Genomic DNA, 12,333 nt, shown 5'->3' with positions numbered 1-12,333 from the left:
GGCTCCAGCTGACCAAGACCACACACCACGCACTGGGAAGGTCTGGTTGGAAAACGCTTGGAAGTGGTTGTTTTAGCTGCTGCTCTAACATGAGACACTTGGAGACTCCCCGGCACGCCCCCCTCCGAAAGTGGAGAGAGTGGGGGACCAGGAGGAGGGCTAGTCACATAATTCCCTCTTCCTGGGGCTTCTCCCCAGCGATGTGGTGATGCTTCCAGCCAGTGCCTTCTGGTCCAGCCTCGGGCGGCCAGCCAAGGGCCTGGTATTGACGCAACAAAGCAGCAGGTGCCGCTTGGCTTGGCTCCACCCCCTGTCGCACGCGCTTCTGCACTTCCGTGTTCAGCAAAGGGCTGGAGGCTCCATCACCCGCCCATTCATATCCTGGGAGGGGGTGCTGGAGGCTGCCTCGCCCGCCCCTCTGCTGCTGCTCCGGAGGCTCAGCCCCTGCCTCTCTGCTCCAGCTGCCCTCTGCTGGGGGTCTCACCCATTCCAGACGAAGACACTGGGGGCTCCAGGAAAGGAAACAACTTGCCCAGTTGTCCTCAGCCCTGGACTGTCCTGTGCTGACATTGTGCTGGGCGATGACGCCATCATGGATGTCACTGGAGGCGGGACAGAGATCAGGGCCCCTCCTGAGACCCAGCCCAGCTGCTCCGGGCCTAAAAACGTCCTGAGCCCTGGCAAGTGCCCAGCGGACAGAGAACCAGCAGGTGCCAGACCACTGCCACATGGGCCGAGCTCCTGCTTAGGTCATGATATAAATCAAGTAGCTCAGGCAGAGCTGCAGCACCACAGTTGGGGGGGAATGAAACCATCACAGAACAAAGGGGGCTTTAGAATACTTATCTCTTTTATGAAAAGGACTGAAATACACAACGGAAGTCTAATGTACATCAATTTTGGACACTGAGTAAACAAGGACTTTATTATATTCCAGTGTTCCTTTTTCTAAAATTTCAAAATGAAGTATCATCTTAAAAAAATGAATGAATTCATCTGGACCCAGCGCCCTTTAGCCTTAGCAAGACCGGTCAGCATCAGGGAGGCTGGGAGCTGGGTTTGAGTCTCAGCTCCCCCACGCTGACAAGCTGCCTGACTTCCTGGCCTCAGTTTCCACACCTGCAGCTGGAAGGCAGTGGCTCGGACACAGAAGACTCAGGGTTAACTCACAGCCCCCACAGAAGGAGGAGAGGCAGGAGAAAGCAGCTGTGCCGCAAGCAAAAACAAGTGGGGCTGAGGACGGGCACACAGGGCCCTTTGGAGGTTGCCCGAGCCGGCACCCCAGATAAGCATGGCTGTGCTGGCTAAAGGCGACAGCTGGGGCCAGACAGATAAGGCCAGCGCCCTGCCTGTGTGCAGACAGCCAGGGCAGGCCGCACCGGGGATGCTTCCTTCTTCAGGTCTGTGTCTTCCCCACCCAGGTCCTGCTGCACCACGAAGTCCACGGCCCACCCAGAGGCTGGCAAGGGCCCCGTAGCTCAAGTGTGATCCAGGAGCACTGCCTGGCCAGGAGCCCCTCCTCCGTTGGGGGCTCCATTTACACCCTTAGCACCCCCGGCCCCACCTGGGTCAGGTGTTTGGGCCACCAAAACACCATCATTTTCTGGGTGTCTTGATGACAAGACACACTGCCCCAGGAAGGAGGGAAAACCCCCCAGCAACACCCAATGCCACCACCCATCGCGGCCAGGCCCAGGACACCTGGTTGCATTAAAGCTCAAACTTCACTCTTGTCCTGGCTAACCAGCAACATCACCCATGTCCAGAGAGTCACAGGAAGGAGCTAGGGACAATGGCCAGTCCACCAATGGTTCAGCAACACATTAACACCCACTGGCTCAGAGTGGGGGTGTCTTCGGGGAGGCATGAAGCTCCGCCTCGCTCCATCCTGCCTCCCTGTCTCTGGGGTTGGGCCCCCAGGGATGCCGACTTCACAAGAGGGTGTGTGAGAAGATGCTCTGGACAGGGGGGTGGGGCGGTGCATACACGAACCACTGAAACACACGCACTTTACTTGCAAAACACACAGCTGGCCTTGTCCTGGCCCCCAGCCTCTCCCCTTTGGGAGGGGACAATCAGAGCAGCACTCAAAGGCTCTGGGAGCCTGTACCCCTTCCCTTCCTGACCCAGCAGGAACTCTGACCTCCATAGAGTGAGCCCAGCCCTGGTGTCACACTGGCATCTCAGTCTCGGGGGCCTGTCCCACCAGGACAGAAGGACAGTTGGGGGAGGGGCAGGTAACAAGCATGTCCACTTGGGACACAGAGTAAAGCCACGGAGCCTGGACCCTCCCACCGTTCCCAGAAAGAGGCTCCTCAACCATGTCCATGGGGCAGCAGCAGCAGTGACCTGTTGGGCCACAGCTGGGTGGGAACCTTGCAAGCCTCCCCACAAGTCCCAATGCCTGATCTTCCCAAGAACAGTTACTAGGTACAGGACCGTCGATTGATAAGGCCAGCCCGTCCATGATGAAAATCCTCTCTCCAGGCCTGAAGCCACTCCCCAGCCGCTATCCTGCCTGTCCGGCCCCTAGCTGGACAGAACCATAGAATCCAGTTCTGAGCAGCGGCTCCAGCACTTGGTCTTGGGCCTGTCTGTAAATGGCTGCATGCAGGATGCAGGCTCAGGCTGCCTGGCCCTAGGACACACCATTTAGTCCTTTCTGACCCAGTAAGGACATAGGTGCTGCTAACATGCAGCCCGGACTTCCACAAAGGAGTCTTTTGTAAAAAGGTGCTTTCTGGGCATGGTTTTCAGTTCTCAATGAAAAGGCCGGTACGTGGGGCAGAGACCCCTGCAGCCTGCGAATAGCTGTGCTGCCTCACGCAGGGGGCCCAGCTGTCAGACGCTTGGGCTGCAAGGATCGTTTCACCCAGAACTCTACAGCAGCACCGCTATTTCCCCACAGGCCCCCGAGACAGCGCAGGGGAAGGGGCGGGCAGGCTATGCTGCTTCCAGGAAGCTCAGCCAGCCTGGTGTCCGGGGTACACCCAGTGCAGCAGCAGGCACTGGGCCCGAGAACAGTACCAGCTGACCACTACAACCACAGCTGGCCCAAGACCTGGGCCCAACAGGCAGGCAGGCAGCCAGCCAGCCCAGCCCAGCCCAGCCCAGCCCAGCCCACTGACACTCCGAGCCTAGCCTGGCACCTGTCAAACACAACACTTGGCACTGACCCTGGAGCCCTGTCTGCAGGCAGTGCAGGCTACCAAGCATGGCTTCGTCCAAATCCATTCCATTCACACAGGGGCCCCAAATTTAGTGGGTGCCCACAGCACATGGGGCTTATTAAAACCAGCACCACCCTGCCCGGCCCCTTGAAGTCTAAAGGTACTCTGGGCTGGGGCGAGCCCCCACCTTCTCCACTCATGGTCAGACTCCCCTCCGCCGCAAGCCTCCATGGTCTCCCCTGTACCCCCCAGCACCAATTCACTTCTTGCTTTGAGCTCTCTTATTCCTGCTGCTCAGATGGGGTCACTCTAGCTCGCTCACACTTGAGAGTGTGTCAGAACTCCCGGCAGCCTATAAGAACAGACTCGGGGAGGGGACCCCCAGAGCTTCTGACCAGGCAGGCATGGGGTGGGGCTGAGAGTCTGCATTCGGCCAAGTTCCCAGGGAAGCTGCTGCTGCTGGTCCAGGGTCCCACGTGCAGACCCAGAGGGCGACATCACCACCGACAATCACCACTGACAAGGACGACTGCACCTCCAGAACCAGCCACTTCCCCATCACCTCCCCTAGGTGAGACCAGGACCTCTAAATAGTCTGGAAAACTGAAGGAAAATGAAGCAATTCTGGCGCAGGGAGTTGTTCAGATGGGACCCAGAGGTTGCTAGAAGCAGAGGAAACTTCTCCAGTCCTGATGCCCAGTCTTTGCAGGGAGGCCACTCCTGCAGGACAGGCCAGAATTTCCATCCAAACGGAGACACTGACCCTCCCACCTGGCTCCCCACCTCCACTTCTGACTTTCTGTGAAAACAAATTATTAATAGGCTGACATCACATCTCCAAATTCCCTGTAACCAGCCCTCAAACTCGTTTCCATATTTTTCCATTTTTAACCAGGGCTGAGTTAGGCCTGACCACACACAGTCCCTGCTGGCATGGGGTGGAGGTGTTGGCAACTGTCTGGAAACAGAGATGACACATTCATTTCAAAACATACCAGAAAGAGGCAGATTTAGTAAACTCTGAAATCAGCAACACCCCGAGTTCTGAGGTAAGTAGGAAAATCCGCAAACAGTGACTTTACTTATGGGGTTTTGAAGTGAGCGTCCTGGTGGATAAAGGTTTCCTAAGGGTCCCGGCTCCAAGAAACAGCCAGAACAGAAGGAAGGAGACACCCCACCCACCAGCTCTAACATCAGGCTGTGGGACCTCAGGCAAGTTACCTAATATGTCTGAGCCTCTGTTTCCTCCTCTAATAAACAAGAATGCTGGTGCCTGCTTTACAGGTGAAATAACATGCAAGCATGTTCTATGGCACCCTACTGCTATTGCTAACATGACAGGTCAGTGCAGCACGAACACCTTCAGAGGACAGGTGAAGCAGCGTGTGGAAGGGGTAAGGAGTCCCCTCCATCACCAGCAGAGCCTTGCACATTTATGGCTTGGAAAACCCACCTCCAAACCCTCTGTTCCTACGAAGCAGAAAAAAAGAGAGAAACCCGATTCAGTCACAGCATCTTGGGTGGGGGTGTGGATCTTGTAGCATCCAGTCCAATAGTTGGGGTAAATAGAATTCAGAGAGGTTGTCCGACTTGGTGAGAGTCACAGAGCAGTTCCTGGAGAGTGGAGTGAGGGCACCCAGTTCTCCTATATTCCACTTCTGTGCTCTGGCCACTCGACTGGGGTTTTCAACACTCGCTGTCCAAGGGTAGCACAGACCCTGGGGGCCGCCACCCCTCACCTGGCTCACAGCCCAGCTCTGGACAGGGGGCCTGGCTTCTTAGCTATTCCATCTGAACAGCAGGTGGAAACAAATACTGAGCAACGAACTCGCTGAACAGGGGTGCATTCGGGCTTAACCAGTGCACAACCCATGCATCAGGTCGGGGGCTGTCCACAGTCCCCATCAGGCCCTGAGGGTGAGGTGATGAAAGCTGGCACAGATGCCCTGGACTGAGGGGAGCTGTCAGTGCTGAGTTTGAGTGGGGCCTGAAGCATCTCAGGAAGAACTACCAGGGCCTGAGGCCGGGCTGAGAAGGCGTGGACGCTACTGCACGGGCGCTCCTTCCTGCCAACTGCTCCCCTCGCCAGGCTGGCCTGCCCAGCGTTTGATTCCTGGCCCCTGCCATGACTGACAGCTGACTACCAGGACCTCTGCAGACACGGCCGGCCTGCCCCCCCCCCCCGCCCCCCGGCCTCTCAGCTCTGAAGCACAGCCCCAGGGAGTCCAAGTGCCCAGTCCTGGGTCGCACAGCTAGAGGGTGTCACAGAACTCAAGAGCCAGAGTCAGGCCCACTCAGGCCTTCTGCAGCAGCCTTGGGCCCTCTAGCCAACTAATGCTGATGGGGTCCCTGAAAGGGGGCAAGGTGAACACACAGCTCCAGGAACACTCAAGCTCTGCAGCCTGACCGTGGTGGGGGCACAGACCCACACAGGCCATGGGCAGCTGGTTCAGACAGGGACGAGGCACTGGGCTGACCAGGACTGCAGTGGCCTCAGTTCTGTGTCAGCTCCACTTTGAGCAGCTCACACTCGACAGGGTCTCAGCAGTGACAGATGTCGGCAAGCCCCAAGGTCAGGGTGACTCAGCAGGGATCAGGTTGCAGCCAAGAGCCCGAATGGGAAGTCGGTACTAATTCTTCACATAGCCAGCAAATCCTGGCACAAGGGAGAGGTGGGCAAGGCCCAGAAAAACTTCCCTGCCTGGGGGCAGGTCTCATGTACAGGGATGTGGGAAATAGATGTTCCCACACTTTGAGCCTCCCTATGTCACACAGGTGCTGATGGCCACCTGCGGAGCCCACCTTCCTGAGCAAGAATTCAGGATGCTGCTCGGATCAAGGAAGGAGCTGCTGGGTGCTGGGTGCAGCCCCCCCCCCCCATCGGAACGGAGTGGTGGAGGAAGGGGGCCGCCATGGGGTCTTGAGGCGGTGTGCCCACTGCTGCAGACAGCATGCACAAAGCCTGGGGCGGGGGCAGGTGTGCTCTGGGCAGCTCCCCACAGCCAGCAGCACAGACAAGGCTTGGGGTGGTCACGCTTGCTGGGGGTGCAGAATCCTGCAGCTCCTTGGAAGGAGAGAAGGAGGACAGGAGGACCGCAGAACAGAAGTGAGTGTGTCAAGCCATGGCCTCCTCCAGGGGTGCTTCCAGGGGTGGATGAAGAGAGCTATCAGCCAATATCGCCCTGGAAACTGATTTGCAGAGTGAAGATTTTGACAGAAAGATGCAAGGTTTCCTGGACGGCTCTCTACAGTAAGGGAGAGAAGCACTTGCTAAGGAGTCCAGAACACAGACAAACCTCTGATCCACCCATGACTTCACCCTGACTGATCAGACCACCTGGATGTGGTGATGGACGCTGTCCCAGACCCCTGGCACCCACCCCTCCCCAGAGACGCACCATGTGCTCCACAGGCCTGATAATGAATGAAGGTTCAGCATGGAGGCAGGGGCCACAGCCCTGAGCTCACAGCCTACCCCAGACTCAGTTTCCCCAGCTGTAAGATGGGATGGTGACACCGATTTCAAAGGCTGGAGCACAGTATGTGAGAAGGGGTGGAGTCGAAGCATGTGCCATGCTGGGGGCCCACTCTTGGGGGTCGGCTCTTAACCCAGCCCAAGGTCTGCGGGGTCTGAGAACCCCACTGTTTTGTACCTGTAGGTGTGAAGGCGCCTGGTACGTGTTTCTGAGCAGAGATTCTGCACATTCTATGGGAATATCAAAAGGGCCTGTGACCCAGGGAAAAAGGGTTAGAAACTCCCACTAGCGTCTCCTGTCTATCCTGGGGTCATGTGCTTCAGTGAACTACCCTGATGGGCCTCAGCCCCAAATCCCATGACTCAGCATGACCTGCTCAGGCACCAGCAGCACTTTCATGGCTGGCTGGGAAAGTCGGATTTCGGTGCTAATCGCCAGGCTGTTGTCTGCACTGAGCTCCCGGCTTGAGATTCTGGGGTCTGCCCAGCTCCCTGGAAACACTGAGTGAGGGTCCCAGCCATGGCAGCTGGCCAATGTCCTGAAACCCAAATGGGACCAGGTTTCACGTGGGACTGGGTGAGAAAAGGGCACAACGGTGGTGGACGCCCCTCAGACGGCTTGAAGACCCAGGGGGCAAAACACTCACTCTCTTGCTCTGGTCACAGCCCCAACCACCCTCACGTCAGCTGACCATAGCCACCCACAGCCACCGGAACCCACCCCCATGGCCTCAGCCCTCCAGGCCCTGCATCCTTCTTCAGTGCCCGGCAGGGCCAGCTGCAGTGACGTCTGTACCCTCGGTGAGCCACGTCACCTCAACCCAGAGCTCCAGGACAGGGAGACACATGGCATTCACCTCTGGTTTTTCTCTCCAGCCTCTCACTCCTTCCTTCTTTTTATTAAATGAGAAGAGAGTTCTGGGGCTGGTCAATGTTACAAGCTAACAGAAGACAAGGGCGGTGTTGAGAACAGCAGGGACGGCCCAGGTGCTGTACACGCTAAGTACACCGTGGCCTAGAATCCTCTTGAATACCCAAGCAGGGCTGGGATACCCCACACCACAGACCCAGAAGCTGAGGCTCAAAGGGTCCCAGTGGATTTCTCGAAACAGCACCCAGGTTGCTATTGACATGACGCCAGGTAAGAAATACTCAGGTCATGCGACGCCAACTGAGAATGGCCACCACCCCAGCCCACGCTGATTTAGGAGGCCCTGCCCAAGTGACAGTCAGATGGGTGAGCTATGCTCCAGGGAGCCTCAGTAGACCCATCACCACCTCCCACGAGAAGTCAAAGAAGGGTCCCCAGCCTCCAGCAGACAAGAGCTCTGCAAGACTGATGGGTGACCTTGGATGAAATGAGGAGCAAGGCCTGGGTAGCTGTCCCAGAAGGCAGGTCCTGTCCTCTGCCCAACTGGGAGAGGGAGAGGAGGGTGGGCTACTTCTGCTTTCCACGTGGCAGAATAGCAGTCTGTAGGCCACTTCCCTGACATCTACAGGCTTGGGTAAGTGATCTCGACTTAGCAGAGGAAGAAGCGAGCCCATCCCAACCCTGTCTTCCACTAGCTCCTCCCTGGAGATGAAGGACCCCCCAGGCCTGCAGCTGTGTTTTAGAACCAAAACAGCTCCCGCTCACTTGAGAGCCTGCCATGGGCCATAACCTTGTACCCTCATGCTGAGCAGACACTACTACACCTACTGCAGAGAAAGCTGCAGCCCAGCGAGGTTAGATAAACTGCCCAGTCAAGCCCTGGCCCAGCGAGAATCTCAACCCGTCTGTGTGACTGCTGCTGCTAAGACAAAACCTGGCACCCCTTGGATTTCAAGTAAACACTACCAAGTTTTCACTAAGCAATAAACAACCCACATAAACCTACTCTCATACTAAATCCCACATGGCCATTGAGAAAGATTTATCATGCTGGCTTCTCTCACTTTCATGACTGATGAAAAACATAAACGAACTAAATATATGCTATGAAGGGACCTCATCTCTGAATTTTGAATCCAGACCTACCAGAATGGGATCTATTTCCGTTTTTACTGTCAGAGGAACACTGAAAACACCAAAGCCAAGCCATGTTCACAATATGTTTTTTTTTTTTTTTTTTTTTTTCTTTTTTTTCCGTGTCCGGCAATGGATCGCAACCCTCAGTGTTGCCCCTGTACTGGACTGGGACCGGCAACGGGATTGCAAACCTCTGCGTTGCTCCCGCGCCTCGCTCAGCCAGTGAGCGGGAGCCGGTCTGTATGTGGGATCCGAACCCTCGGACGGGAGCGCCGCCGCGCTTCCCAAGCGGCGCACTATCCGGTGCGCCACCGGGCCGGCCCACACAATATAAGTTTTTAAAGAGCAGAAAGAAACTTTTTGTGGGACATGACCAGGGGACTGAAATGAGAACTCTGCTCTGGAATCCACACCTCCTGTGCTGTCACCAGGCCCTTTCCTGAGGCAGCCTCAGAGGCGGGCCCCTGACAGCCATCGTGCACCCTGCACCTTCAGTAGGACCAGGATCCAGAAAGAGCAGGGTAGAGTGATCCTTCTCTTCCTAAGGGGAAATTCTGGAACCCAGCTTTATGCATGATCATTAAAAAACACTAAAACTTTCTGTGGCTTTTCATGCCTCAGGAACAATGTCCACAGGCCTCAGGATGGCGCCTGAGGCCAAATGTCCAGGCCTTTCCTTCACACCCTGCAGGGCCATCGGCCCAGTGGTCAGGCCTCCAGGCTGCCCCTTGCACCTGTTCTAGGACTTCTCGGATGCCCCCCTACAGGGGCAGGGTCTCCCCCTCCCAGGACCTCCTAGCTCCTCTCTAAGCCTGAGTCAGAGTAAACCTTGAGTTGGTTTGGAGTTCTACCAACTCTAGGCCGGAAGCGTGGCACTCACTTGTTCAATTGAAAGGGATCCTAACCAGCGTCAACCCTCTGGGTCTGAGCACGTTGGCAAGGCCGTATTCATTCTAGAAACCATTCCAAGGTTTTGCCTACTTGGGCCAAAACGGACAGTTTAAAGCTATTTAAAATATTTAAAAGCTCTATCATTACAAAAAAAGTCCATGAACATGCGACTGAGTATAGCCTCTTTGGAAGGCACTTTGGCTATCAAATTAGAAACCACACATCTTTTTGCCATTTGCATGAAGCTGGGAAACTCCAAATGCCCTCCATGGGGGCTGCAGAGGGCAGGCTAGGCACACTTGTCCATGCACGTACAACGAAGTAAGAGTTGCTTAACCCTAACCTTGTGTAATGCTGCAGAAACATGGCAATACCATCTTAACCTTAAAAAAAGGGGGGGGAGAACAAGTCGCATGTTATGACCCAGTTGATATTTTAAATAAGCCAACTAAGTATGTGTAGAGGAGAAAGCTCTAGAAGTACCACTGTCAGCCATGGAAGTGGGGGTGGAACAGAGGAGGAGGAACATGGCCCCATGCTCTGCTCACCCAGCATCTGCAGGGCTTCAGTGCTTACATGATAATGTATTCGTGTGTTAACTGTTTTCATATTAGAAAGAGAAAACTAGAAAACCCTCTATCCTAAATCTCCCTCCTGTTAACGGGCTGAAGTGGCATTTTCCTCAACTTCCTCCGGCACTACCAGGAAAAAAAGGCCCAGTACACAGGTATCCGATTTTAAAGAGCGCAGGCCCTTTAAAGATATTACCTATGTCATTACATACTAGGATAAAATATTAAATAGCACCTAGCAATGATGAGCACTGGACAAGTAAAATTCTCCTAATGACAAAACAAACCAAGTAATCTCCGCTTTAAAGACCTTTTCCTTTCCTCACTCAGCCCATTGCGTCATCCCATAAAATCTTCATCTCCAATGTTCAACCAGAAGATGCAGATTTCCCCAACTCCCGTCCTTAGGAAGGTCAACAGTGGCTTATGACTATTCCTAGATTTGGACCAAACAAAGCTTTCTGAAGCTGAGACCCACACCACTGAGACTCCCCTTTAAAAGGGCAAATATCATGACATGGTTGCTATTCAGGGTCCTAGGAAAGCTTCTGAGCTTAGTCTGCCCTCTGCACTGAGTTCACAGAACCTGTCTCAACTTTCCCCATGCTGCACAGTGTGGCTCCCAAATCCAACAGCACCAACAGGTATTCCTAGACAGAAGCCACTCCAAGTAATTACGCATTCCCTTGAATGTCATGGCTCATAACCCAAAACTAAAAATTTAGCCCTGCTAGTCCTGTATTTGAATGCACTATCAAGATTCAGGTAGAACCTTAAAACAGGTGGCAGCTCTTAAGGCAAATACTAGTAAATAAACCTAAGTCTTGGATGCCCAGGACTCCAATGTAAACTTTGAAAGCAGGACACTTCCAAGAGACTGGCCAAGGCATGAGCTTGAGAATTGCCAAGAGGCCCCCCTCCCCATCACGTGACATGCAGTACAAACTATTTTTTCCCCCTGAAATCCCAGGAAAAAACTGTTTTTGCAAAGCAACAGTTCTCTCTGGCCTGGTGAAGCACACCCCAGCTCTGTCCCCACCAACAGTAGGGATGTGTGCCCAGTGGCTGCTTCTTGGCACAACTTGGGACCACCAAGCCCAGCCACCCCCAACACACACACAGACTTCATTTGCAGCCAAGCTGCCCTCCTGCACTGCTGAGCAGCCTTCAGGGGATTTGACACTGCTTAGCCTGAGCAAGCAACAGTCATTTCCCCACACACTGTGTTCCTATGAATTAGCTCGTGCCACTGATTCCTGACAGGCTGGTTTGGACAGCAGAAGCAAGTAATCTTTTTTTTTTTAACTGCAGTTTCCCTCTCCATAACCAACCAATTAGTAACTGGAGCTCAAACAGGAAATTGGCTTAGGCCCTCCATGTGGGTGCCTTGCAAGAGGCATGGAATACTGCTCAGCCAGGGCCAAAGGAAGGCTGGCGCTTGCTTGAACGGCTTAAGTCCTAGTGGGTTAAGGGGGACGGTGGAATGCCCTCTGGAGGGTCAGGGCAGGGACCCTGCTGTCTGTCTTACTGCAGCTTTCATTCCCCGGGCTGCCCGGAGAGTGTAAAGGAATGAATGAAACATGTGGTTCTGGGTGGGACCAGTGGCCTTAGCCTAGAACTAACTGCAGGGATGGTCCAGGGATGCGGGGAGGTAGGAGGTGGCCATCCGGGGAGGCAGGAAGGTGGACTCTCCGGGGATGCGGGACCCGGGCACGCAGAACCCCGGGAGCCCCGGCCCGGCCCCGTACTCACGCACGCAGAGGCAGGCCACGAGCTTGGCGGCCTCCTCGGGCACGGGGCAGGTGGGGAAGAGCGGCTTGAGCAGGTAGGTGGCGAAGACGAGCGCCACGATGTACTGCGAGGAGGGCCGGATAATGAGCAGCTCGATCCAGAGCTTGAGGAAGGCGGGCAGCGAGCCGTAGACCTCGAGCATGTAGGCGTAGTCGCCGCCCGACTTGGAGATGGTGGTGCCCAGCTCGGCGTAGCAGAGCGCGCCCACGATGGAGAAGACGCCGCACACGGCCCACACCACCAGCGCCAGCCCCGGCGAGCCCGCCTCCTTGAGCACTCCCGTGGGCGTCACGAAGATGCCCGAGCCGATGATGGTGCCCACGATGATGGCCACGCCGTTGAGCAGCGTGATGCTGCGCTGCAGGGTCACGGCCTCGCCAGCGCCCGCCGGGTCCGCGCCGTCCGCGCGTCGCGCCGCCAACATCT

At 55.4% G+C, this 12,333-nt stretch overlaps 1 protein-coding gene across 1 annotated transcript in view; it reads right to left on the bottom strand.

Moving 5' to 3' along the window:
• The window catches only part of SLC7A5 (solute carrier family 7 (amino acid transporter light chain, L system), member 5), a 36,796-nt gene extending 24,465 nt beyond the window's left edge, over nucleotides 1-12,331 (bottom strand). The window contains exon 1 of the mRNA XM_008581051.1: nucleotides 11,869-12,331. Within this exon, the coding sequence (XP_008579273.1) occupies nucleotides 11,869-12,331 (463 nt within the window). The remainder of the gene's footprint in view (nucleotides 1-11,868) is intronic.
• Between the last annotated feature and the right edge of the window lie 2 nt (nucleotides 12,332-12,333).

The sequence above is a fragment of the Galeopterus variegatus genome, unplaced genomic scaffold, assembly GCF_000696425.1.
Source record: "Galeopterus variegatus unplaced genomic scaffold, G_variegatus-3.0.2 Scaffold2240, whole genome shotgun sequence".
Classification (NCBI taxonomy): Eukaryota; Metazoa; Chordata; class Mammalia; order Dermoptera; family Cynocephalidae; genus Galeopterus; species Galeopterus variegatus.
The sequence above is the reverse complement of the archived record's forward strand: the minus strand, read 5'-3'. Positions and strand labels throughout refer to the sequence as shown.